Source organism: Kogia breviceps, chromosome 7 (genome assembly GCF_026419965.1).
Source record: "Kogia breviceps isolate mKogBre1 chromosome 7, mKogBre1 haplotype 1, whole genome shotgun sequence".
Classification (NCBI taxonomy): domain Eukaryota; kingdom Metazoa; phylum Chordata; class Mammalia; order Artiodactyla; family Physeteridae; genus Kogia; species Kogia breviceps.
Genome location: NC_081316.1, coordinates 15,203,231 through 15,229,127, shown reverse-complemented (window position 1 = coordinate 15,229,127; position 25,897 = coordinate 15,203,231). Strand labels below are relative to the sequence as shown.

The 25,897-nt window shown below is 57.6% G+C and overlaps 2 protein-coding genes across 5 annotated transcripts in view; both read left to right on the top strand.

The window, feature by feature from the left end:
* The first annotated feature begins 365 nt into the window (after positions 1-365).
* Positions 366-16,724, top strand: RASGRP2 (RAS guanyl releasing protein 2). Of its 4 annotated transcripts, none has more exons than XM_067037538.1 (17): positions 366-501; positions 3,107-3,247; positions 3,894-3,996; positions 4,543-4,605; positions 4,932-5,063; positions 5,831-5,981; positions 6,180-6,353; positions 6,514-6,630; positions 8,769-9,050; positions 9,990-10,067; positions 10,274-10,396; positions 10,727-10,842; positions 13,964-14,105; positions 14,376-14,412; positions 14,994-15,170; positions 16,279-16,343; positions 16,507-16,724. In XM_067037538.1, exons 2-16 carry the CDS (start codon positions 3,175-3,177, stop codon positions 16,335-16,337), a joined length of 1,827 nt encoding a protein of 608 aa, XP_066893639.1. In that variant the 5' UTR covers positions 366-501; positions 3,107-3,174; the 3' UTR covers positions 16,338-16,343; positions 16,507-16,724. The 4 variants fall into 4 exon arrangements, with proteins under 4 accessions (XP_066893639.1, XP_066893638.1, XP_058924312.1 ...); XM_067037537.1 differs by lacking the exon at positions 366-501 and adding an exon at positions 1,133-1,240; XM_067037539.1 differs by lacking the exon at positions 366-501 and adding an exon at positions 5,568-5,649 and having other exon boundaries at positions 3,076-3,247.
* A 3,603-nt stretch (positions 16,725-20,327) lies between these two features.
* The window catches only part of NRXN2 (neurexin 2), a 110,783-nt gene continuing 105,213 nt past the window's right edge, over positions 20,328-25,897 (top strand). Inside the window, exon 1 of the mRNA XM_067037530.1 lies at positions 20,328-20,509. The gene's annotated coding sequence lies outside the window, so the exon portion shown is untranslated. The remainder of the gene's footprint in view (positions 20,510-25,897) is intronic.

Genomic DNA, 25,897 nt, shown 5'->3' with positions numbered 1-25,897 from the left:
GTAAGGAGAGTGTTAGGGCGGGAGACACACACAGACCGTCTAGGCTAGGCTGGTGTTGCCCCTCCTCACTTGGGGAAACTAAGGACCAGAAGGGGCCTGTTTGTAGGTCTCGTTTTACCGAGATTGAGGTGTGGGGGAGGTCCTGCCTCCGCAGCCGGGTAGCAGGGCGGGGCAAGCCTCAGAAGATTTGTTTGGGGCCCGATGGTTTCACAGCGAGTGTGTTTGAACCTGAACAGCCGGAAACGGTTACCGGCTCCCCTAGGCCCGGCTTGTGGGGACCCCAACCGCCTGCGGCTTCCCCTCCCAAGTTCCCCTCTGCCGGGGGCGGGGGGGTTTGGCCAGGCCTCCAGGCTCCAGTTTTCTAGCGTCGGAGAACCCACCCGTCGCTTGCAGCTGCTCCTTTTCATCTGGCCTCATGGGGAGCCAGGCTTCCGGGGCCCCAGTCCCTCCTGTGTGAACTGGAGCTCCCTCCATCCCCAGACCTCGAGGCCCCTTCTCCAGGTAGCCGCGTTTTCATTCCTCCCTCCCCACAAGCCCCTCTCCCGCAAGTGTTCCCACCTTGTCCTAGCCCCTCCCCCAGGCTATCACAAGGACCCGCCGCGCCCACGCCCCCGATCTCTACCTGACCTGTGCCCCCCGCTGCCCGCAGGAAGACGCCCGGCCCCAGGCCGGGTTAGCCCCGTGGGAACGGTTTGTCTCGAAAACAGGAACCCGGGCCGGGGGCTGGGCGGGGCGCCCCTTCCCCACCGCAGTCTGCTTCCTGCCCCTCCCGGCTTCCTCTGCCCCACACCAGGCAGGGCGGGGGGCAGGGGGGTGTCTGTGATGAGGGGGGAGGACCGGTGGTTTAGTTACCCCCCTCCATGTCCCGCGCGGCCTGACCTCCCCTCACCCACCCTCGGCGCGGCCCGTGGCGCAGCCCCCCCGCCCGCGGCCCTGGTCTCCCGGGCGGCGCGGCAGGGCAGGGGTTAAGCTGCTGCAGGGACCGCCGCGTGCGGGGCGAGAGGGAGCCCCCGATGGGGGAGGCGCAGCCGCCGGTGCGGAGCCCGGCGCAGGGGCGGGAGGGGAGAGGAGGGGAGGGGAGAGGAGGGGGCGGCCGCGGCGCGGGGGCGGGGCGGCGGGGAGCGGGGCCGCGGCGCGGAGAGCGGGCGGGAGCCGCAGCCGCAGCGAGGTCGGCGGGCGGGAGAGCACGGAGGTGGCGCCAGCCTGGCCGGGTGCGGGCTTCTTGCCGCGGGTCCCAAGTGTGAGTGAGTGAGCGAGCGCGGGGCGGGGGGGTGGGGGGGCCGCAGGGCAGAGGAGGCCCGGCCCCTAGGGGCCCTCGAGGGCGGCGCAGACGGGCTGGGGGCGGCGGGTGTGTTGGTGGGTGGGGAGTCTGCGGCCCGGGTCAGGGCTAGGAGGGACCTGCCGAGAGACCCGAAGCTCCCTGGACAAGCGCGGGAGGGAGCGGCATCCGGGGCGCACCCGGCTCTTCCTAGCCACGTCTCAAAAGGACCTTCCCCGGCGAAGCCCCCATTTGACAGATGAGAAAATTGAGGCTCCGAGAGGCCAAGTGACTCTCAAGGTCACACAGCGAGGAAGCGGGAGAGCCGGGCGGCGATGACTCTGGGTGGCTCCTAGGAAAAGTCTACCAGAGAACTCCATAGAGGAGCCCCCCGCTCCCCGCCCGCAGGCCGGGGGAGTATGTGTAGGGGCGGGGTACCTTCTGTGGGGCAAGGCTTTGCCAGCGTCCGTGGGTGCGGGATGTCAGGTCGCTGGGGCCGCAGGGCTGGCCCTGGATCGCAGATGAAGGGGGCGGGGGCGGAATGGGCGTGTGTGCGTACCCACCGGGTGTGTGCATGTGTGGGAGAGTGTACATGCGTGTAGGTGCACTGCCTTGCGTGTGTGCACACGTGTGCGGATGTCGCGCTGCTGTGGCCGCGGAACTCCAGGCTGGCCTGCCTCTAGTGAGCAGCAGGGCCGGAAGCCGGCCCCTTCAACGGGTTTGCATTCTGGGGTAGTGAGCTGGGTATGTGTGTCCGAGGTTTCCTTCGTTCAGGTGTGCGAGGGGTGTGGGTGCCATTGTGTGTGAGAGAGAGAGAGTATGGGAGGTAATTGCCTGAGGCTCGGCTTTTGGGGAGCCTCAGGCATTCTTGCACCCTGATGTGGGTCCCTGGCCTCGGGTGTGGAATGAGCGGCTGTCTCTGCATGGGTGCGTATCTTCCCGCCAGTGACTGGAGTTGCTGGTGGAGTAGTACAGGCACTCTCCACCCCCCACGGTGCTAGCGCCCCCTTCTGGGCAGCCTACTCTGTGCTCGAGTGTGGACGGCCTGTGTGTGCACTCAGTTCGACTGTGCAGTATGGGGACCTGCGTCAGGTTCTGGGGTTGAAGACAGACTGCGGAAGGGCTGAGCCGGGACCCTTGGGGCCTTCACGGAGGAGGTGGCTTGGGAGCGCGCGGTTCCCAGGCTCAGGCTTCCCGCTGACGCCCCCGGGCCGCAGTGGGCTCCCCGCTCCGCCCTCTCCGCCCCGCCCCCCCCAAGGAATGTTCCTCTCCGCTCCAGCCCGCCTCCTCAAGGGCAGGGCCCTGGGGGCTGCCACAGCCCCGCCTCCCTTTCCGGGGAGCCCGGGAGGGGGCGATGCGGGCAGGACGCCTGGGTTCCTCCCCCCTCTCATCCCAGGGAGAAATTCCTCCGAGGTCCCCTCAGGCTCTGGGTTCCCAAAATAACCCTGCGGGGGAAGGGAGGCTGTGAAGGGAGGGAAGCGGGAGGGGCGCAGAACTGAGCTGCGGGGTGCTGCAGGTGCCTCTGGGGAGAGGACGTGAGGAGAAGAGGGCCTGCGGGGAGGGGGGCTGGGACACTAACCAGCCCCCGGAGTTCTGGTTCGTCCCCATCCCCGGGGGGGTCCCTCAGCCCTCCCACGACTCCAAGGGTGGGCCGGAAGCTTCTTGGCCAGTTCGTTTCCCAACTGGTGGGTTGCAACATCCCGGGCCAGTTAACCCCAGGAGTGGCCGCGGCGGACGACTCCGCCCCTGCCCAGCAGGGGGCGTGCCTGCCCCGCCCCATTTCTGTCCGCGAGGCCGCTCCCCCGGCCCGCGCCTCCGCAGACTCTTGCTCTGCCTCTCCCGGGACAGGGGTCGGGTCCGAGCCCCGTGGAGGCTCTCGGAGCGCAGCTTGGCCAGCCTAACCGCGCCCGGAGGCCATGGCGGGCACCTTGGACCTGGACAAGGGCTGCACGGTGGAGGAGCTGCTCCGTGGTTGCATTGAAGCCTTCGGTGAGTGGCACGGGAGGACACGCCCAGCCTGAGACCAGCCGGGAGCCTGACCCCTGACCCCTGCCTCCCAGGGCAGACCTCTGCCCAACTCGCATCCTGCAGCCTCTTTGGCGAAAGTCTCCTCTTCCTCCCGGGGTAGAGAGATCCACACGGTGCAGAAAGAGAAAAGGTTTCCCTTCCCTAGTATACCAGCATTGAAGGGAGGGACGGCGGGGTCCCCAGACTCTGACCCGTGAGGACCGTTATCTGTCTCCCCGGGGGATCCGGAGGAACTCGCTATTGCGGCCTGGAAGCTGTTTCCGGCTGATGGGGGGTGGCTTATCTGGTGAAGGGGTGCCCCTTCCCCAGGCACTCAGGAAATGACCTCTGGATTCTTGACCCCGCGGAACCCGTCTCCTTCCGCCCCAGCTGGTTCCCCTCCAGACTACAGGCCCGACTCAGACGCTGCTCTCCCCTAGTTCCTCGGATCCTGCCTTATCCCTCTTCCACCCTACCTTTACTGTATAATCTGCCTCCTAGTTTCGGAGCCCTGGGAAAGCCGGAGGCGGCCGGGAGCCAGAAACCCGGCAGGCTGCGGGGTAGGGTTTAGGGACCGCAGCAGCGGGACGTAGGGTCAACCCGCTTCTCCTTGACCCCTCGGAGTTAGATGACTCCGGGAAGGTGCGGGACCCGCAGCTGGTGCGCATGTTCCTCATGATGCACCCCTGGTACATCCCTTCCTCTCAGCTGGCGGCAAAACTGCTGCACATATATCCTTCGCCGGCCTCGCCAAGGGCCCTGCAGTCCGCGTCCATAAGGGAGCCCCGCTGCCCAGCGGGGGCAGAGGATGGGCTTCGCTCCTAGAGCGTGGGCCGCTCCCACATCACAGAGTTCAGGATTGGCCCAGGCTTCAGCTAGGGCCTGAGCTCCACCCCTTTCCTCCCCTTAGAACTAAGGCCCCATCCCCGGGTCTCTCCCCAGCCTAGGTCTTGCGCTCTCCTGCCCACAGCCTAGGACCTGTTCCTACTCCCAGCGCAGGTCCTGCCTCTTCCTTCTCTCCCTGAACGCAGGTCCTGCTCTCAGCCTCTCCCAGAATCTGGCCCCCATTCCACCCAGGCACCCTCCCAAAGCTCACACCTCACCTCTGCTTTCAGCCCCTTTCCAGAACTTGGGCCCTGCCCGCCCCAGACCCCCACCCGTAGAATTTCTCCTAGAACCAGGCCCTGCCCTCAGCCTCCCCCAAGAACTTGGGTCCCATCCCCTGCCTCCTTTTCTAGAGTAAGTCTCCATCCTTGTTTTCCTTAACTCTGCTTCACCTACCAACAATCCCGGAAGGACAACTCCAGTTCGCTTCAGGTGAAAACATGCCATCTGGTCAGGTGAGTCTTCCTCTGGGAGCTCTGTCCACTCCTCTGCTCCCTTATCTCAGGCTTCAGACTGGCCTGAAGGAGTGGAAATAGCTCGTTCTGGAAGCTGGTCATGTGGGTTTGAACCCGGCTCTGTCCATGGTGGCTGTGCTGCCGCAGGCTTGCCCCTTCCTGGTCCTGGCCCGGTCCCTGTTTTCTGATCTGCCCAGTGCCGGTGGGGGAGGAGAGAGCTGTCGAGGGGAACCACAGTTTGAGGCTCTTTCCCCATCTCTGGGGAACTACAGTCCTAGGGAATGGTGGGGGAAGGGCTGCCTTGGGTGACTCTGAACCTCCACCAGGTACTGGATCTCAGCATTCCCAGCGGAGTTTGATTTGAATCCTGAGCTCGCTGAACAGATCAAGGAGCTGAAGGCTCTGCTAGACCAAGAAGGGAACCGCCGGCACAGCAGCCTCATCGACATCGAGAGCGTGTGCGTGGGGGGAGCTCGGAGGGCTGGGCAGGGCACTCAGCATCCTACACCGTCTGCACTTAATAAATGTTTGTTGAATTGAATGGGTGAGGGTCATGTCACTCTTGCTTAAAAACCTTCTCTGGCTCCCTATCATCTTCAAAACGCCTCGGCTGGGGATTAAGGCCTTTCATAGTCTCAGGCCAGCTTGGCATTCCTGGCTAATCTTCCACAGCCCACCACCCTATGCCAGGCACCTCATACCGCAGCTGCATGGGTCCACTCACCATTCTGCAGCCCCTGCATCCTTTCCCACCATGGCGCTTTGCTCACGTCCCCTTGCCTCCTCCTCCGTGTTATCAAAACTCAGCACGAGTGTGGAGTGTCTATGGACTCTTTCAGGGCAGAATTTGTCGTTCCTGCCTCTGTTCCTCCATGACACTTTGTGCAGACCTCTGCCCAAAGACCTCCTCACTTGTGCCACGCTATTTCGTGATTGTTTGTTTCTGTGTCTGTCTCCCTCAGTAGACTGTGAGCTCCTCGGGGGCAGGAACCGTGTCTTGCTCATCTCTGTACCCCCAGCGCCTAGCACAGTGCCTGGCACAGAGTAGGTCTTCCATAAATCTGTGTTGAGTGCGTGATGAGGGGGAGATTGCAGGAGGTGCTGGGACTGGGGACATTCGTGCTCTGCACAGTGTCTCGCGGTCAGCATGAGTGGCGTGAGTGTAGGGCCATGAGGGGTGGGGCACCTCCAGCGAAGGACTCACTGCCCCGCCCCACTCCCCCAGCCCCACCTACAAGTGGAATCGGCAGGTGACCCAGAGGAACCCTGTGGAACAGAAAAAGCGCAAGATGTCCCTGTTGTTTGACCACCTGGACCCCATGGAGCTGGCAGCACATCTCACCTACTTGGAATATCGCTCCTTTGGCAAGATCCTGGTGCGGCCCAGTGGCCTTCAGTCAGGGAGCGGGTGTGGGCTGGGGAGGGGGTGCCGGGAGGGGCAGGGTCTCTGGGGTAGGTGGGGTCACAGGGTGGGTCTGGGGTTTCAGTGTAACCACCAAAGGGCCGCTGGAGGGTGAGGAGTGGCCATTGGTGGGGGGAGGGGCCGCAGGGTGCTGAGGCCACCCTGCCTGCAGTTCCAGGACTATCACAGTTTCGTGACTCATGGCTGCACCGTGGACAATCCCGTCCTGGAGCGATTCATCTCCCTCTTCAACAGTGTCTCGCAGTGGGTGCAACTCATGATTCTCAGCAAGCCCACAGCCCTGCAGCGGGCCCTGGTCATCACACACTTCGTCCACGTTGCCGAGGTGCCCGCCCCTCCCCTTCCCCCCAGCCTCCCAAACTGCCGGTTTGGGCTGAGTCCCTCCTTTCCCCTAACCCACTGCCAGGTCTTCTCCAGAAAAGCTGGGCCAAATTCTGGGCCCACTCAGTGACTCACCGCCTCATCTCTCTCCATTTATTCCCCAGAAACTCCTGGAGCTGCAGAATTTCAACACGCTGATGGCGGTGGTCGGGGGCCTGAGCCACAGCTCCATCTCCCGCCTCAAGGAGACCCACAGCCACGTGAGCCCGGAGACCATCAAGGTGCTTGAGACTCGGGGGGTCAGGGGAATGGCCTGGTCAGCCTTCCAGCACTGGCCTCGTTGAGAACTCCCAGCAGCGCTGGGGGCTGGGCACTCCCTCTTCATTTGATAAATGAGGAAACTGAGCCTGGGGGTTAAATCCTTTCCCAGTTGCACAGCGAAAGCAGCAGAGTGGAGTCTCACAGGTCTGCCGAACTTCAAAGCTCGTGCTTTACTCTTCCCCTGCTTATTTTATTTTAGTTTTTTGGCCGCGCCGCACACATGTGGGATCTTAGTTCCCTGACCAGGGATCAAACCCGTGCCCCCTGCAGTGGAAGCACTGAGTCTTAACCACGGGACCACCAGGGGAGTCCCTATTTTATTTTAAAAAACATAACTGGTGACATACATATAGAAAAGTCTATAAAACATATGTACAGGGGCTTCCCTGGTGGCGCAGTGGTTGAGAGTCCGCCTGCCGATGCAGGAGACACTGGTTCGTGCCCCGGTCCGGGAAGATCCCACATGCTGCGGAGCGGCTGGGCCCGTGAGCCATGGCCTGTGAGCCTGCGCGTCCGGAGCCTGTGCTCCGCAATGGGAGAGGCCACAACAGTGAGAGGCCCACGTACTGCAAAAAAAAAAAAAAAAAAACATATGTACAGTTAAAAAAAATTAGAGGGCTTCCCTGGTGGCGCAGTGGTTGAGAATCCGCCTGCCGATGCAGGAGACACTGGTTCGTGCCCCGGTCCGGGAAGATCCCACATGCCGCGGAGCGGCTGGGCCTGTGAGCCGTGGCCGCTGGGCCTGCGCGTCCGGAGCCTGTGCTCCGCAACGGGAGAGGCCGCAACAGTGAGAGGCTCGCGTACCACAAAAAAAAAAAAAAAAAAAAAATTAGAAAATGCCTGTGTAACTACCACTCAGGTCAAGAAGTAGAACCCTGCCCGCCCCCGAAGCTACCAGCACCTTAGAGCATAACTCCCTCCACATCAGAGGCAAACAGTGTCATGACATTCCTAAGGCTGATGACCTTGCTTTTCTTTCTTCCTTTTAAAAAATTTTTATTTATTTATTCATTTATTTTGGCCTTATTGCACGGCATGTGAGATCTTAGTTCCCCAAACCCATGCTCCCTGCAATGGCAGCTCAGAATCCTAACCACTGGACCACCAGGGAATTCCTGACCTTGTTTTTCTTGATAGCTTTACCACCTATGTATGCATCCCAAAGCCACGTGGGTTTCTTGTTGCCTGTTTTTGACCCTCCTATGAATGGAATTGTGTTGTATATGTGATTTTACTTCTTGCTTCTTTCATTCTTACATTCTGTTACGTGGAGCAATTGTTCATTCACTTCTGTTGCCGTATAATATTTTAGTCCACCCCGATTTGTGTATCTCCTCTACTATTGAACATTTGGGGTTTTTCCAGTTTGGGCTGTTACGAATGATACCACTAAGAATATTCTTCGAAATCATCGTCCTGTGCTGCTCTACCTCCCTGATCCTCAGTTTCCTCTCCTGTGAAATGGTTTTTAAAAAAATTATTTATTTATTTATTTTCTTTATTTTTTTGGCTGCGTCGGGTCTTAGCTGTGGCATGTGGGGTCTTCGTTGAAGCGTGCGGGATCTTTTGTTGCGGCGCGGGCTCCTCACTGTGGCGTGCGGGCTTCTCTCTAGTTGTGGCACACAGGTTCCAGAGTGCTGGGCTCTGCGGTTTGCGGCACGCGGGCTCTCTTGTTGAGGCACGCGAGCTCAGTAGTTGCGGCACAGGGGCTTAGATGCCCCGCGGCATGTGGGATCTTAGCTCCCTGACCAAGGATCGAACCCGTGTCCCCCGCATTGGAAGGCGGGTTTTTTACCACTGGACCACCAGGGAAGTCCCCTCTTTGATAATCTGTGCCCAGGCCTGGTGTAGAGGTGTGGTATTTGGTAGTGGGTGTCCCTTTGAACTCATGACCTATGAATTCTGATTCCCAGGGGCTAAGGGAGCCAGTGTTGGGGGATAGTGAGGGAGGCTTTTGACCTTTCACCCATCCCTGACCCTGACTCCACATCCTCTCCCACGTTTCCAGGGTTGGGCGGGGGAAGGAGAGTTGAGCCTGTGATATGTGATGTGTATGTGATGTGTGTGCGTGTGTGACCCTCTGCCCTTTGTCCCCCAGCTCTGGGAAGGTCTGACAGAACTAGTGACGGCCACTGGTAACTATGGCAACTACCGGCGCCGACTGGCAGCCTGCGTGGGCTTCCGCTTCCCCATCTTGGGTGTGCACCTCAAGGACCTGGTGGCCCTGCAGCTGGCACTGCCTGACTGGCTGGACCCCACCCGGACCCGACTTAATGGGGCCAAGATGAAGCAGCTCTTCAGCATCCTGGAGGAGCTGGCCATGGTGAACAGCCTTCAGCCCCCAGTGCAAGCCAACCCCGACCTGCTAAGCCTGCTGACGGTGAGGGGTCAGGCAGCAGGGTCGACAGCCGCACCTGGTCCTGCAGGCTTGGCCTTGGGTTCTCAGTTCTGATCGAAGAACTGAGACCCAGCCTGAGCCCCAAGGTTCGGGTGAACTTGGAGAAGGGTTCTAGGCTCCAAATGGGGCTATGGGCCCCTGCGGCTGGCACGTGGACTTGAGGCTGGGCCTGGGCCCTGGGTTGAGTTCCTAGCAGTGGGCTGTGTTCAAGGTTTGGGGTCAAATCTGGATTCTGGGTATAGGGTTGGCTTTTATTTTATTTTTTTAATTTTAATTTTTTGGCTGTGCTTTGTGGCTTGTGGGATCTTAGTTCCCTGACCAGGGATGGAACCCGCACCTTTGGCAGTGAAAGCGCTGAGTCCTAACCCCTGGACCGCCAGGGAATTTCCCAGGGGCGGCTTTTAAACATGGCCCTGAGCTCTGAGCTTCTGGGCTTGGTCTTGGACTTGGTTTTGAGCCCTAGCATAGGAGATGGGTTCTAGTCCAGATCTGGACTGGGTTCTAATTGTTGGGCTGGGGCTTAGGTTTTAAGGTTGGGAGTGAAGTCTTACCTGTTTCTAGGTTCTGGACTGAGATGGGGATTGAAATCTGAGCTGGAGTCTGGTTGCTGGGTGGGTGGGGTTCTATGTTGGGGGGAATTTCAGAGCTCTCAGCTGGGGTGTGACCTGGATTCTTGGCTGAGATCTTGGCAGTGCATCGTGTTCAAGGTTTGGGGCCAAGATACAGGTTCTGGTCTGTGTGCTAGACCGGCGTGTGGTTGCTGGGATGTGTTCTAAGCTGGCCTTTGTCCTGAGTCTAGCTTCTGTGCCAGGCTCGGGGCAGGGCTGCGACCTCTAGGTGGACCTGTAGGTCTGAGTTCTGGGCAGTGGGCTCCTGAGAGCAGCGGAGGCCAGTGGGCGTGATCAGACCTGTGTGTCCCAGGTGTCTCTGGATCAGTATCAGACAGAGGATGAGCTCTACCAGCTGTCCCTGCAGCGGGAACCGCGCTCCAAGTCCTCGGTGAGGGACGGAATCGCTGCTTACCCCCTCGCCCCAGCCTCTTCCTCCCCCACCTCTGCCCTCCTGGGAGTTCCAAGATTAGAGGCTACCTCACCCATCCCGCTCGTTGGGCAGGCTTCCTTGTCCCCAGGGCTTGCCCTCTCTCTTCCACTGGGCCCTGGGCTTCCTCACCCCTGGCCCTCTCTGAGCCTCGACCATTCCCACAGCCAACCAGCCCCACCAGCTGCACGCCGCCTCCCCGGCCCCTGGTGCTGGAGGAGTGGACCTCAGCGGCCAAACCCAAGCTGGACCAGGCACTCTTGGTGGAGCACATTGAGAAGATGGTGGAGGTGAGACTCCGTGGCAGCCAGCTCTGGAGTCTGCGGGGTGGGGGGACAGGTCCGTAGTGGTCAATCAAGGCTAGTTTTGCCAGGGCACTGCCCTGGGAGCCACCACCAGTGCCAGGTTCAAGGGCTAACACTCAGCCTCCAGAAAGCACGGGGCGCAGCTGATGGGTGGGGTTGGGATGGGGGTGTGGAGGAGGGAGCTGGTGGGGGAGACGGACAGGTACCCACGGCTGAGACGCCCGCCCTTCATCACTTGGACTGGGAATGTGGGCAGGGTGGGGCCGATGCTCCTCTTATCCCCCCCTCCCCCACGTGTCCCTCTCTGTACTCCAGTCTGTGTTCCGGAACTTCGATGTCGATGGGGACGGCCACATCTCACAGGAGGAGTTCCAGATCATCCGTGGGAACTTTCCTTACCTCAGCGCCTTTGGGGACCTCGACCAGAACCAGTGAGGAGGCCTGGGGGCATGGGGAGAGGGAAGGCAGGCTCACTCCCCCTTGGGTTTTAGTTTCCTCCCGTGCAATATGAGGACATTGAACCAGATGATCTTGAGTGAGGAAGTCACCCATGTGGGGAGGGGCTCTTGTTTTCGAGGAGGCTGCCAGCCGCAGAGGCACGGGGTTACCTCACTTATTCAGGCCGAAGAGCGGGTGGGGGGACTCCACCTGAATCTTGCAAAGACTGTGGCCTGGGGACTCTTGCTACATAAATGCCATTTTATTTGTGGAGCTCACAGCTGGCAAAAAGTGTGGGCACGTCGAACTCCTGGGTAGCCTGTCTTAATGAATAGATAAGAAAGGCCTGTAATTAGCAGCACCCACTTGCTTATCAACAATTCACAATTCACATGCTGACAATCTGGACAAACAGCTGGTTCTCTGGAGTAGGTTAAACGTGCCCCCTGCAACCATGTTCGCACCCTGGTTTTGCTGAGCGAACAAAATTCCAATCAAAATTTATAGTCCATCCCAGGTCAATTTACTTTTTAATGTTATCCATATTTCAAAAAGCTGGGGTTTTCTCCATATTATAAAAATCCATGGTTAAAAAAAAAATCCAGGTAGTAAAATAGATTTATAGTGGGCAAAGTGTATAAGGTAAGAAGTGAAAATTCCCTCCTCCTTTCCCACTCAGAGGCTGTCATTAGTAACTGTTAGTAACATTACTGGTGTGGCAATGCCTGTATCTTTCCAGTCTTTTTTTCATGCATGTTGCAAATTGTTAGAGAATTTGTCTGTGTCTGTTTCATAGACAAACAGGATGATGGTATAAATCTAGCTCTGCCAGTGGCCGTTCATTGTAGTTGCTTTGTTTCTCCTCCCAGCGTTGGGAACAAATAGCTGAAAACAGAGTTTTCTCTGAGTTGAAGATGGTTCCCTGTCACCTCCCTGGGTAGGGTGGAGTTTTTCCAGGCCACACTTTTAGGGAGGGTGCAGCCCTTGGAGACCTTCAAGGCGTCAACTTCATGCAGGCGTGCAGGCGTCTTAGCCTTAACTGCGCACCTCCTGCAGGCCCCAGGCAGGTATCAAACTCCAGCACCTGGCTCCTGGGGCAGCTGCAGCTCACTGCCTCAATTCGAAGATCTCTCTTTGTTTCTGAAACGTGGGGGTTTCCGTTTCTTACAAACTCACCTATGCATTTAAAGCAATTTTTGATATATTTTAACCAGCATCCGGGTATTTGTGGCAGTAGGGTTTTTTGGTTTTGGTTTTGTTTTAAAATCACTGTCTTGACAGAACTGCATGCTTTGTGTTTTTTTACTTTTGTTTTCCACTTAAACCCTCATCATGGACATCTTTCCAGGCCGATTCATGCAGAACTACCTCATTCTTTAGAACAGCTGCAGAGTATTACACTGTGTGGCTCGGCCGTCATTTGCCTCACCATTCTCCTGCTGATGGACATGTAGACTGTTCCCAGTTTTTCGCTATTAATATCCACCATGCTACTGTGAACATCTTTGTACCCATGCACTCAGGCCACTATTTTTGTGGGAGAAATTCCTAGAAGTGGGATAATTGGATCAAAAGATATGCACATTCTAAATTAGAAGAGAGACTGCCAAGGTGACCTCAGGCAAGGTTGTGGCAGCTTGCACTCCCATCAGCAGTGAAACGAGTGCCCATTTCCCAACCTCCTTGCCAACAGTGGATGCTATAATAAGCTTTACAATTTTGCCAGTCTAATTGGCAAATGGTGTCTTGGTTAAATTTGCATTTCTTTAATACTAGTGGGGGTAGGATATCTTCATATGTTTACTGGCCACTTCTATTTCTTCTGTAAATTGCCTGTTCATGTTCTTTGTCCATTATTCCACTGGGTTTGTGAGTCTTTCTCATTGATTTCTAGAATCTCTGTTAATGGATATTAACCCTTGGTGTTGAGTATGTTTGCAGATATTTTCTCCCAGTCTGTCATTTGTGTTGTCCTTTTCCATATAAAATTTTTTTAAAATGTGTGCTCAATATGTCAGTCTTTTCCTTTATGGCTTCTCGGATTTGTGTTATGCGTAGAAAGGCCTTCATCCCCTCCAGATTACAAAATTCTTCCCTTATACCTTTTCAGATACTTTGAAAATTTTATTTTTTACATTACTGCTCTGGATTTAGTGGGAATTAAGTTTTCATGAACAGTGTGAGATAGGAGCCTAGGTTTACATATTTTCATAAACTGTCAGTTGTCCCAACGTACCATTGATTTGAAGAACCACCTGGATCACCCAATACAATGGGCGGGCGTTTCCGACAAGGACCACCCCTGGTGGAAATAGCTCCCAGCGGCCCAGCACCCATTAACCATTACAGACGCTGTTGTCAATGCTCCATGTGCACTATCTCATTTAATCCTTACCCAAAGGCCTCTGTGGTGTAGGAACTATCATCGTCCCCATATATAGAAGAGGAAACCGAGGGATGGGGAGATTAACTAGCCTGAAGTCACACAGAGAAGAAGTAGAGCCCACATTTGAACTGTGTTCTGTCCATCTCCAGAGCACGTGCTCACTCTTTCCCTAAAATACGTGAATGGATAAAAAAAAAAAAAAAAAAAAAAAAAAAAAAAAAAAAAAAAAAAAATGGCTCTGTGGGGAAGCCCCGGATTACCTTTCTGGCAGGATTTCGCAAGAGTGAGACAGGTACAGCTTTTTCCAAGCTTACCTGGTCCCCAAACTCATCAGAGATCTCTTAATTCTCAGGGCTCCGGACTGGTGTTCCACAGAGCTCACTTTGGGAAACAGAAGCTGATAATCCCATGGGAAAGTGCAGAGCAATTTTAGTTTACACACCAACTTTGTGAAGTGAGCAGGGCAGGAATTACGATCCCCATTTTTCCAGGGAGGAAACCCAGGGCAAATGACTTGCCCAAGACCATACAACTAGTTAGTAGCAGCTACTGCATCTGCCTGACTCCAAGTCTAGTGCTTTTTCTCTTTCCTGCACCAGGGGTCCAAAATCAGGAGTCGGTGAGGACCTTTAACTTGGTAGGGGTTTTTCCCAGTGGGATGGGTTAAGCTGGTGGTGGGTGGTCCCAGGGAGGCCCCCAGAGCTGAGGCCCTCCCCCTTCCCGGACAGGGATGGCTGCATCAGCAAGGAGGAGATGGTCTCCTACTTTCTGCGCTCCAGCTCTGTGCTGGGTGGCCGCATGGGCTTCGTACACAACTTCCACGAGAGCAACTCCTTGCGCCCGGTCGCCTGCCGCCACTGCAAGGCCTTGGTGAGCCCCCGCCCAAGCCACACCCCTCCAGCACCGGCCCCGCCCCATACACACCCCGCCCTCCCTTCTGGCCCCGCCCCTGCCGGAGCCTTCTCAGCCTAGGCAAACCTTAATTCCGCCTGCCTCTCCTCTTGCTGTTCTGAACAAAACCCTGAGGGGGCCCTAAGGCTCCAGGAAGGGTCAGTCCCACTCCCTGCCCATGGAAAGGAAGAAGTAGAGTCTTCCCCTCTAAACCCCTCCCCCCTACTACGGTCCCCTCCTCTATTTCAGATCCTGGGCATCTACAAGCAGGGCCTCAAATGCCGAGGTGAGATGCAGTTGCAGGGCTGCTGGGCTGAGTTTTTGGGGAAGAGTTACTATCTGGGTGAATATTCTTATTTTGGTGGGGTAATTGCCAAGGAGTGAAGTACCTTCGAGCCAAAGAGGCATGCTGTTTGATGTGAAGGGAGTAGCCTTTAATAGGGCTTTTGTTGGGACTTCCCTGGCCGTCCAGTGGTTAAGACTCCGTGCTTCCACTGCAGGGGGTGTGGGTTCGACCCCCGGACTGGGAAGTAAGATCCCGCCTGCCTTGCAGTGCTGGCCAAAAAAACCTCCCCAAAACCAAAAACCAAAACAAGCAAATAAAAAACCCCCAAAACAACCAACAACAAACAAACAAACAAAAACCAGGGCCTTTATTTTGGTGAGGCAGCTGCCCAGGAACAGGGAGCTTTGGAGAGGGCACAGACTGCCGAGTAGGATGAAGACAGCGCTTGGAAAGGAGGCTCTTGTTTTGGTGGGGCAGCTGCTCAGGAGCAAAGGGGCCTGGGGAGAGGTGCAGGCCTGCGGAATGGGGTGAAGGGTATTCTGATCAACTGATCTGGCTGGGCTCCCCATCTGCCTTCCCAGCCTGTGGTGTTAACTGCCACAAGCAGTGCAAGGATCGCCTGTCGGTTGAGTGCCGGCGCCGGGCCCAGAGTGTGAGTCTGGAGGGGTCCGCACCCTCACCCTCACCCACACATACCCACCACCGCGCCTTCAGCTTCTCCCTGCCCCGCCCTGGCAGGCGAGGCTCCCGGCCTCCAGGTAAGAAGGGGTCTCTTTCTGTACTGGCCTGTGGAGGGAGGGAGGCAAGGCCATGGTGTCATAGTATTACCTTCTCCAGGATGGAAACTATTGCAGAGTTTGTGTAATTGTCTTATTTTGGTAGGGTGATGGAGAAGGGCTGGACAGGTAAGGGTGTCAGAAGGTGACCAGGGAGCCCTCAACCCTCTGAGGCTGAGGACGAGAGAGACTAATAAATAAAAAAGAGTAAAAGTGAAAGAGACTTCAAGATTCAATTTTCGCTCTTATTTTGTTAGGGGGATTGACAATGGATTGGAGAGGGAGTTTTGTGAGCCGTTTGCCTGTGTTTCCCTTTTTGACTGCTTTGGAGGCTATTCTGAGAAAAGTCCCTTGCCCCCCAAAGCTCCCAGCAGCTCTCTTGGGGCCATTGGTGGTTCTAGGTCAGTTTTCTGAATGACAATTCCTCAAATGATTATTTTGCTGAGAACACTCTGAACAACCATGTTAAACTGGGGTCTAAGGCAGTTGACCACAACCGTTCAGACCGGCATAAGTCCTCAAAAATAGAGGCAGGGGGGCTTCCCTGGTGGCACAGTGGTTGGGAGTCCACCTGCCAATGCAGGGGACACAGGTTCGTGCCCCGGTCCGGGAAGATCCAACATGCCGTGGAGCCGCTGGGCCCGTGAGCCATGGCTGCTGAGCCTGCGTGTCCGGAGCCTGTGCTCCGCAACGGGAGAGGCCACAGCAGTGAGAGGCCCGCGTAACACACACACACACACACAAAAAAAAAATAGAGGCAGGCACAGGGCATAAGTTCTCAAATACAGAAAAGAGGAAACCATTTGCATTGAGCCTTCCAGAAGTGCTGGGGTCTAAAATGTAAAACACACACAAAACTGACATTTAAGCAAACCGCGCCGATAAATCAGTGGCTGCAAAACAACTGTGGCAAATGAAAACTTAGAGAAAGAGCCTCAAAAATTGCGCCTTTTGGTCATTCAGTGAATTGACTTTTGGTGGATGGTTCTGCTTCTGGGATGGGGCAGGGTGCCTCCGGTGATGGGGAGAAGGGCTGCTGAGGGCACAGGGACCCAGGAATTGGTCCTGCGACACCCCCCCCTCCCTGCAGAGATCCGAGAGGAGGAGGTTCAGACAGTGGAGGACGGCGTGTTTGACATCCACTTGTAATTGACGGTGAGCCCCCCTGCAGCCTGGGCAGAGCCTCCCCACTCAGGGCTGGGGCAATGGGGGGATGAGTGGGACGGGTGCTCTGTCCAAATGGCCCAGGCCAGGTGGAATCCTGCTTTTTGGGGAGGCGGGAGGGTCTTCCTCACAACCTCTGTTTTTTTCTTCCCAGCTCTGACTGGATCAAGCACTCATGCCTGCTTTGGAGAAAAGACTTGGACCAGAGCAGGGAGCCTGGGGTGCTGCGGCAGCAGGCCGGGGCTGGGGGGCGGGGTGTGAGGGTAGCATGCGGCTGAGGGCAGGGCCAGGGCTGGTGTCCCTAAGGTTGTACAGATTCTTGTGAATATTTGTATTTTCCAGATGGAATAAAGGCCCAAGTAATTAACCCGCAATATCAGCGCCTGGAATCCTCACAGGGTGGCAGAGGGCAGGGGTCCGTAACCACAGGGACAAGAATTGTGGAGCCTAAAACTTTGTAGTCAGAGAATCTTGGGACATCTGGAATCTCATGTGTCTGGAATCTTGGGGGGAGGTAGAATTGTGGGGGATAGAGCCTTAGAACCAGGAAACCGTGAAACAGAGAGTTTGGTGGGGGGAGGTCTAGAATCTCTAGGAGTCCAGAATCTTGGGGGCCTAAAACTTGAAAGTAGAATTGCTGAGCCTGGTGGTCATGTATAGCCATAGCCTTCAGCCCGCAGCTGAATTTCCCTTGCTAGACAGGTGGTCTTTCAGCCTCTGCTTGTATACTTCCAGCAACGGGAAGCTCACTACAGAGAATCATGGGAGGGAGGGGGCAGCCCAGAGTGCTGGATGTGGGGGAAGGAGCGAGTGGGGGCCACACTCCTTAGGCTTGCAACCTCCTGGCCTGGCGCTGCTGCCAGCGGGAAGGACAGGGACTTCCAGAGGAAATGCATATTGATCCTGCTGTCAGCCTCTGGCAGCCTCTCCCGACCCAGCTCTTCCCTCCCAAGTTTGCAGCATGGAGGTTTTGGGGGTCACCACTAGCTGAGGAAGGCTAAGGCCACTTCAGAGGCTGGTCTTGGTGAGGAGGGGGGACTGGGGGTCTTCGAAAGGTTCTGAAGCTGAGCCAGGCTGCCCCTGGGGTCAGGAGGCTCTAGACAGCAGTCTGAGAATGGGAGCTACCTCCCCAGCCCCCCTCCCCCAAGCTGAAGCGTGTCCTACAGCAACTGCAGGTTGTCCTGGGAGTGGAGGCCTGAGCACCCCAACTCCTACCTGCAAAGCTCAATATCTGATGACCTGGCAATGGCCTCAGCCCCCCTCCCTCAAAGTTCCTTGACCCCATGCCCACCTTTCCCTTTGAGACCCCACTCCCCCTGGCCTACTCCTCATCTGGGGTACCTCCTCCTCCCACCCTGTTACTTCTCAGCTGCGGCTCTGCCACCTGTTGGTCCCCCCCAGCCCTGTCCCCCGTTGGGTCCCCCGCACTGCCCCTCCTTCCATCTTCAGCCCCCTCCCTCCTTCCTCCTCTGGAGGCTGTAATATCCGTTTCACGATTTGGGGGCTGAGTTGCTATAACAACAGACGGCGATTGTGCTGTGAAGAGCAGCTCGCTCCCTGCGCTGCCTCCATCCCTGCAGCCCGGTCGGTCGGCTCCCCTCCCTGCCACCCCCCCAGCCCCAGCCTGGCCTCTTCCCAGTGTGTGTGTTTGCAAATGTGTGCCCAGGTCTGCTCCCCATGGGATTGTGACGTGTGACTGCCTTTTCATGGTTGCCTGTGTGAATTTGGCAGATGAGCTTCACATTGTGTGCGTGTGTGCATGTGTGTGTACAGGCATGCATACCGTATTTGCTGCATTTCTCCTCCACCGCGTGTCCTCACTGGACTGCGCATGGGAGAAGGGCCACGTTGGGTGGGTGCCTGTTGGGGGGGGGTGTCTTGAAGTGGTGGGTCCCACCTACATCTGGTACTCTGAAGCCTGGACCTGGGTTGGGGGAGACATCACTGTAGCTGGGGGAGGGGCAGGGAGGTGCAGCAGTTGCCAGGTGACCTTTCCTGCCCTTGATGGGCAAAGGTGGCCCAGGGAGCTGGGGGTGGGGACCAGAGACAAGTGCTCACTCTTGCATCTCTCCCTGCCCCTGCCCTCCCCCCACCCCTTCCCACACCCATCCATAAGGGTCTGAGAGAAAGTCTCTGTGAGTCTCTGCGCCTGTCTGTGTGCCCATCTATGCTCTGTTGCCTGGCTGGACACGTCTCTTTGTGTGTGTGTGTGTGTGGTTTTTTTTTTTTTTTTTTTTTTTTTTTTTTGTGTGTGTGTGTGTGTGTGTGTGTGTGTGTGTGTGTAGCTCGCAGGGAGAGGAGCAGTGGGGGATGGGCAGGGCAGTGGTCTCTGGGGTCAGAGAGGCAATTTCACATTCACAGGCCCTGACTCAGCAGCTCCCATTCTCTGGCTCCTCTAGTGGCCTTGGTGGGGCCATCCTGAGGGTCTCTCCAAGGTCAGAGTAGGCCCCCCAAGTCTAGAACCTGGCTCAGGGATCTCTCTTCCCAACCTCTAGGGTCCTACAGCCTGGGTCCCCCTCTCATCCCCTTACAGGCCAGGAGGGAGCTCTCTGGTGGGGGGGGCATCCCCACGCATCTACTCAGTAATTGACCGCCCTGTGCACAGTGCCTCGGGGGGCAGGGTGACCTCGTGGGCAGGTCCTCTGTGTACACCTGTTCCCCCCTGAGGCATGCGTCTGCCTCAGGCACCTGTGTGCACAAGTTTGTGTATGTTCTTGAGCAGGTATATGCTTCTTGTGGGTGTCGTACCATGGGGGTGCATTTCTGCAGGTGTCCCTTGTGTCCCCTTGGGGACGGCTATGTGCACATGGATAGGTGTGCATGGCTGTGAGGACGCCTCCGAGCGCCCATGCATGCATTAGTGGTCGAACGAGAGTGTTCCTGCATGTTGCCTCTGGCTAAGGAAGCGCCAACTACCACTGGCTGTGCAGATCACGGACCCTGCAACAGAAATCAGGGTCCTGGAGTGAGCTGGCAGAATGGTCTTCGCTAGGTGCCAGGTCCACCTTGGGTTGGATGAGTGAGTGAAGGGGGTTCCCTTCTTTCCAAACTCATACCCACGCATATGCAGACGCCCTCACAGGGAAGACTTTCACCCCAAAACCACATTCACTCCGAAAATTCTAGTTGAAGTGAGCTGCTGCCAGCTTCCCTTCTGTGGTCCGGGCAGTGTGCATCCGCGCCCCTGCCCCTCAACCTACTCCTATCCCAGTCCAGAGTTCCAGGCAGGACTGGAAATCAGACTTCAAACTCTGGGATTCCCATGAGGCAGGGCTGGGAAACCCCAAGCCCCTAGGTCTACCCCGCACCCATCTCTGCCTTTCCCTCCCCCACCGCGCCTCTGTCCTTTTTCCAGGAAAGAGCCCTCCTCAGTTCTAGGGGCGGCCAGGGGGCCTTTGGGCAGTGGGAGGCGGAAGCCCGGCAAGGGCTGGTCAGGGCCCCCAGCAGCCCGAGGCTCTAGGCTCCGGGCAGCCCGGGCCCGCTCCAAGGCGTTGCCAGCAGAGGGCGCTGCGGCCCGGGCCCCGCACAGGTCCTGCTCCTTCGGGGCCCCAAGTCTGGGCCCACAGCCTCCCCTTCGGCTCGCCCCAGCCCTGGGCGCTGCCACCTGGGCCCGCGGGCCGGGGGATGCGGGATCCCAGGGCGAGAAGCTAGGGCGCCTGGGTTTCCGGAAAAGTCACTGGGGTTGGGTTGGGGGGTCTGCCTGGTTGGGGGCCCAGGCACCAGGGTTAAGGACCCCGAGAAGCGGGGAAGAACTCGGAGGCCGGGAGGCTGGGACGCCTGGGTCCGTCGCGGGGCGTGGGCCTGTGGAGCAGCGGGACTGGCGGCTTCTGCGCCTTCCCATTGGCTGCGCAGCTCGTCCGTTAGCGCAGCGTGATCCAATGCTCGCGTCCGGGGGGCGGAAACTGGTGCTGATGCTGCCGTCAGTCGGTGTTGCAGGGATGCGGCGGCGGGAGCAGCCGCCCTGACTCGCGGAGCATCCTTCTCCGAGCGGCACCGCGGCGGGGCGGGCGGACCGGCAGGCGGGCGGGGACGCGGCGGGGAGCGAGAGAGGCGCGAGGCGGCAGACACCACTGGCCCTGGTTCTGCCAGCAGCGGGAGACGGGGCGGCCCTGGGGTTCTGGTCCCCACCCTCCTGCTCCTGGCGCCCCCAGAACCAGGTAAGGGGGGGTGCTGCGGCGGAGACGGACGGGGGGGCGAGAGCCGATCGGGGGAAGGGAACGATTGGAGGGGCGGGGGAGGCAAGAAGGGCGGATTGGGGGGCGGGGGCGCTGCCGCGCTGAGAGGGCTGGCTGGGTGACAGCGAGGCGGCTAAACGGCTTGGGGGCTTGGGGGTTGGAGGCTCCCTGTGGAAGGGGCACTGGGCCTGAGCTGGGGTGAATGGAGGGGGGTGGGAGAGATGGTCGTTGAGGGGAAGGAATGGGGCGAGAAGGAGGGGCGTCCGGAAGGCTTGTGAGGGAGGCTCTGAAGCGGGGTCCCCAGCCTATGCTAGCCCCAAGGGCTGGAAGCAGTGCTCATCCAGAGGAGATGAGGAGCTGTTGTGCTCTGAAGGGTCTGCAGGGGAGAACCAGCGAGGAACTGGCCTTCCTAGGAAAGGCAGAGAGGGCTGGAGAAGGGAAAGGAGAGAAGTGGAAAGGCAGGGAGCAGGGCCAGGCCAAGGGCTCCATACTGGGGGGCACCAAGGAGGACCAGGCTTTACTGGGGGATGGGAGCGCCAAGGGGAGAGGAGGTTATGGGGAGGGAGGGAGCAGAGGGGAAGGAGCCAAGGTGCTAGAGGCAGAGATGGGCATGTGTTGGTGGAGAGCCGGGAAAGATGGGGGGCCCGAGGGAGAGGAGTAGAAGCTTGCGGGGGAAGGTTGGAGGTGATGAGAGAGGGAGACTGGGAAATCAGTAGGAGGGGCTGTGCTGGGGTGGGAACGCGCTGGGGGCGGTGACAGGGTTATGGTCAGAGAGTGCTGCAGGGAGAGGAAGCTGCAGGGCCCTGGGCTTGCTCCCCCGCCCCCAAAGAGGAGGGGAACACTCCTCCTGTCCCAGCCTCCTCCCCAGCTGAAGGAGCCATCTGCCCTGGGTCCTCTGGGCTGGGGTATAGGCCCTTGAAGGCTTGAGGGGTCGGTCCTTGGAGGAAAAAATTGGCTGTGGGAGGCTGTTGTCTTCTTTACTCTCACCCCCCACCTGAGTCCTGGGTGAAGGCATTTGGTGCCTCATTGAACCAGCAAGGGCTGGGAGGGAGCTCTTTCTTAGTGCCTGGAGGTGAAGGGGGAAGCTGTCCAGACCTGGAGTGATGAAATCAATCTTAGGGTGTGGGTCTTGGGTCTCCAGTCCTCTTGGCTGCCTTGGGGCTTCCATACACTTCTGTTTTTTTATGTGTTGGGGGGTGGGGTCAGGTGGGTGAGGACCTCCCACCATTCATTCCTGCCCCTCCCTCTTGTCCACCTTCCCAGTGTCTGGGTATTCCTTTTGGGGCAGGGTAGACTTCAGGGCTTTGCATTCTCTATCTTTCGCCAGAGAAGTAGACAGAGAGAAGGAAGACAGAGGAAGAAAGAGAGGAGGGACGTCGGCTGATCTGTTAACCGTAAAGCCTTCTGTTTTGTGGGTGCTTTGGCCACTCAGGTCCCTAACTCCTTCTGCCTCCAGGGATGCTTCCAGAGATGCTGGCATCTGAGGCTCGGCTGGATCTTTCTAGGGGCAGGGGAGAAGGGTCAGGCTCGGGGGTTCCTTCATTCCTGCTAGAGGAGGTGTTCTCAGATCCATCCTGTCCTCATACCCTCAGGTGGGCGGGACTGACCGACAGGCAGTGGCTGGCCATCAGAGGATGGCTGGGGAGTTCTCTCCAGGAGCCGGGGCCTCTGTTGGCTTCTCAGCCTGGGCTGAATCCACACTATGGGTTCCTGAGAGGCGGGGGCTGGGCTCCAGAGGGACTGTTGGGGACCTCTTTCCCCTCCCAGACCCTCAGTCTCTATCCAGGTCCAGCTGCTAGCTCCCGCCCGCCCTTGCCAGTGACACAGACAACCTGACACTGATACATATGCTCGGTGGCACCCACCCAGACACACACCTACACAGGCACACACACCTGCGTACACAATACACCTCCCGGCTGCACACCGCCTACACTCCCCGCCCAGAGACGCTGCCACCTCACTGCCTGCCTCAGAGACCTCCCCCAGGCGCCCTGCTCTCCTGTATGTGACACGCTCATGGTCCCTGCCTGCCCCCAGAGCCCCAGCACTGCACTGTCAGCCCTCACCCTCAGGTGCACACAGCCCCCCAAGCAACCATTCACCTCCCCAGATTCACACGGCCATCTCAGGCACTTCTGTATGCTCGCAACATACCTTCACTCCCTGGGACACACCCTCTCCTCCTAGCTGCAGCCCACCCGCATCATTAAGCACCACGTTCTCTTCTCGGTCCTAAGCTCTTTGCCCCAGGCTTTGGTGTGCAAGACCACAGCCCCTTGGGGTCTGGCCCAGCACTCAGCCACACCTGCCGTCCTCAGAACCTTCCCGTTTCTAGGCGCCCCACCCCCAGCACTAGTCCTCACACTCACACCCTGCCTGGTGCCAGAGCCATGCTGTCCATTTATTCCCAGCCCTCAGGGGGACACCCCGACCCACAGTGCGAGCCCACGCCACCCACCCTGCTCCTCCATCTGCTGAGGCAGCTCCCGGCCTGGCCCCGTCCACGCCGGCGGCCTATGGCTCTCAGAGACTCATTCAACAAATAATCTGGCATCTGCATGACACCTGGCCGATCCTTGATCCTTACAAAGCTGTCTCTGCTGCCGCCACGGTGGAGTGGGGTGAGAGTGAGGCCGCCTGGGCTCAGCTCTGCCCCTCTGTGAGCCTCAGTTTCCTCATCTGTAAAACGGGGGTTCCCATACCTACCTCATGGGGTTCTTTTGAGGAGTAGGCCAGATGATTATGCTGACAATAATAATAGTAACAACTGTATTTACAGGCATACTTTGTCTTATTGCTCTGCACAGACATTGTGTGTTTTGCAAATTGAAGGTTTGCGGCAACACTGCGCTGTCAGATGACGGTTAGTGTGATTTAGCAAAAAAGTAATTTAAAATTCAGTTAGGTACATTGCTTTTTAGACACTATGCTATTGCACACATGACTACAGTATAATAGACTACGGTATAGTGTAACTGGGAAACAAAAAAATTCGTGTGACTTCCTTTCTTTCAATATTCGCATTATTGTGGTGGTCTGGAATTGAACCCGCGGTATCTCCAAGGTCGGCCTGGACTCTGTACCTCCTGTGAGCCTGGCTCCGTGCTAAGCACTCCGTGAACGTTGTCATGTATTTGTCACGCCCCAGGTAAACGGCAGCTATTTCCAGCATCATCACGACACGCGTGCACACACCTGTCACGGGTACCTTTAGGAAAATTCCCAGGCGCCTCCTGCTTACTCACAAGTCTATCCCTGGAAACCATCTATCCCCTCCGCATCGCTGGGGTGTACCCACCTGCGGCATCACCCCTCAGCTGTGCATAGCACAGGGTGGGCACGGCGGTGAGCTCGCTCCTTTCACTGGCTGCCCTCAAGCTCCTAGGCACCTGTGCTCCGGCTCCCACTCTGCCAAGTCATTCGTTTGCACCTTGGTCCCCAGCCCACCCGTCTCCTCAGCCCCCCACACCTGGCAACAGCCTTATGCACATCTTGAGCTGCCGCTCTTGTGCTCAGCCCCCTTCACGAACACCTGGCTCAGCGGGACCCTCGCACACACCTGCCCACTCCCAGCCGCGCTGCCGTGGGACCTCCACTAGTCTCCAGACCCATTCATCCATTTCCCACCTTCCTAGGTAGGGAGGAGGTGCTCAGCAGAGTGGAGGAAGGCTCAGCGGGCAAAATCCGAGTCCCAGCTCTGCCACTGACAAGCTGTGTGACCTTGGGGATTCTGCACCCAGTCAGCTCCCTAGCACCCCCTACCCACAGGTGGACGCTGCAGCCTTGAGCCAGCGGTGATGGGAGCTGGAGGGGGTCGGGGTGGGAGTGACCCAGCTGCTCTCAGGATCTCAACTCTTTCTTCCCCCACAGAATCCTGTCCCATAGAAATGGGCCCTCAGAGGCCCCTTCTCTTCTCTTGAGTGTCAGTTTCCCCATCTGCAAAAGGGGGCAGTTATAAGGCCTGCATTACTTACCTCTCTCATCTGGCCTTGGCGAGAACCAAAGGAAACAAGAGACACATGGAGTTTTGCAAACTGTAAAATGATGAGTTGAGGAGTTTTAAAAGTGATTATTAACACAGTACATACTTTTCCACTTTAGTCTCTGCTAGGCACTGTTTCAAATGCTTTACGTACATTAACTCTTAATTTTGACAGCACTACTAATATCTCTATTTTACACGTAAGGAAACCGAGGCCCAGAGAAGCCAAACAACTGGTCCGAGGTCACACAGCTAGAAAGGGGTAGAGCTGGAATGAACCCAGGCCCCTGAGTCAGTGCCTCTAATCACTGCGGTATCTCACTTTGGCTTTTGTCCCCTGCCGACGTGTGGCTGGACGTGGACTTGCCCAAGGTCTTCCCTTGTCACTTCTAGGTCATCAGGGCTGGAAGGAGGGAGCAGGAAGAGGGGGTTGGACCTATTTGCAGCCCACCAATCCTGCCTGAGGTTTTAGGGAGGAAACAGGACCCTCCAAAAAACACCTTCTGCAACTGAAAGGGCCCTCCGAGCTCAAGCACTTCGATACCCCCTCCCCTATGATTCAAGAGCCCCTCCTGAGCATCTCTGAGCAGTAGTCATCCTTTCTCAGCTCACACACCTCCACAGACAGGGAATTCACCGCCCCCCCGCCGCCCCCCACCCCCCGCCACCTCCCGGAGGCAGCCTACTCCACTGTTGGCTGTTTTGGATTGCCGGCAAGTTTCTCTTTAGCTCGAGCCAAAATCTCCCTCCCCATAACACGTACTCTCCCACCTGTCCACGCGCTGCCTTCTGGGGCCACCAGAATGTGTGTAAACCCAGCTCTTCCTCCCTGATGTCTGGGGGAGGGCCCTGCTGTCACACTCCCAGCTGGCGAGAGAGGGAGCTGGCGTGAGGAGAGCCAGAGGGAGGCTGGTGTTCCCATGGCTGGAAGTGTGTGTGTGTGTGTGTGTGTGTGTGTGTGTGTGTGTGTGTGTGTGTGTGTGTGGTGTAGATGTGGCCAGAGAAGGGGCTGAGTGGTGCTGGGAGAAAACCCCTGACCAGGGCCTCTGCCGGGATGGGTACAGACGATCTCACCCTGGAATTCACATCCATTCACTCAGTTTGTGCTGGTGGTATGGGGGCTAGGCCTTTGGTCAGGCTAGAAGGCCCAGGAGTAGGATAGTGGATACAGGGGAAGCATCTAGAATGGGAGGCCGGCGACCTTGATTTTAGTCTTGCTCTTCTCTATGGCCCTGGGGCATCAGTCACTGCCCCTCTCTGGGACTCTGTTTCCACCTCAGAAAAAAATGAGAGGGGTAAACTCCATGAGCTCTGAGGTATGTGTCTTTCAGCCCCCAGGGCAGACTCACAGTCTGGATTGTCTGAAGAGGGCAGTGGCCCCTGTG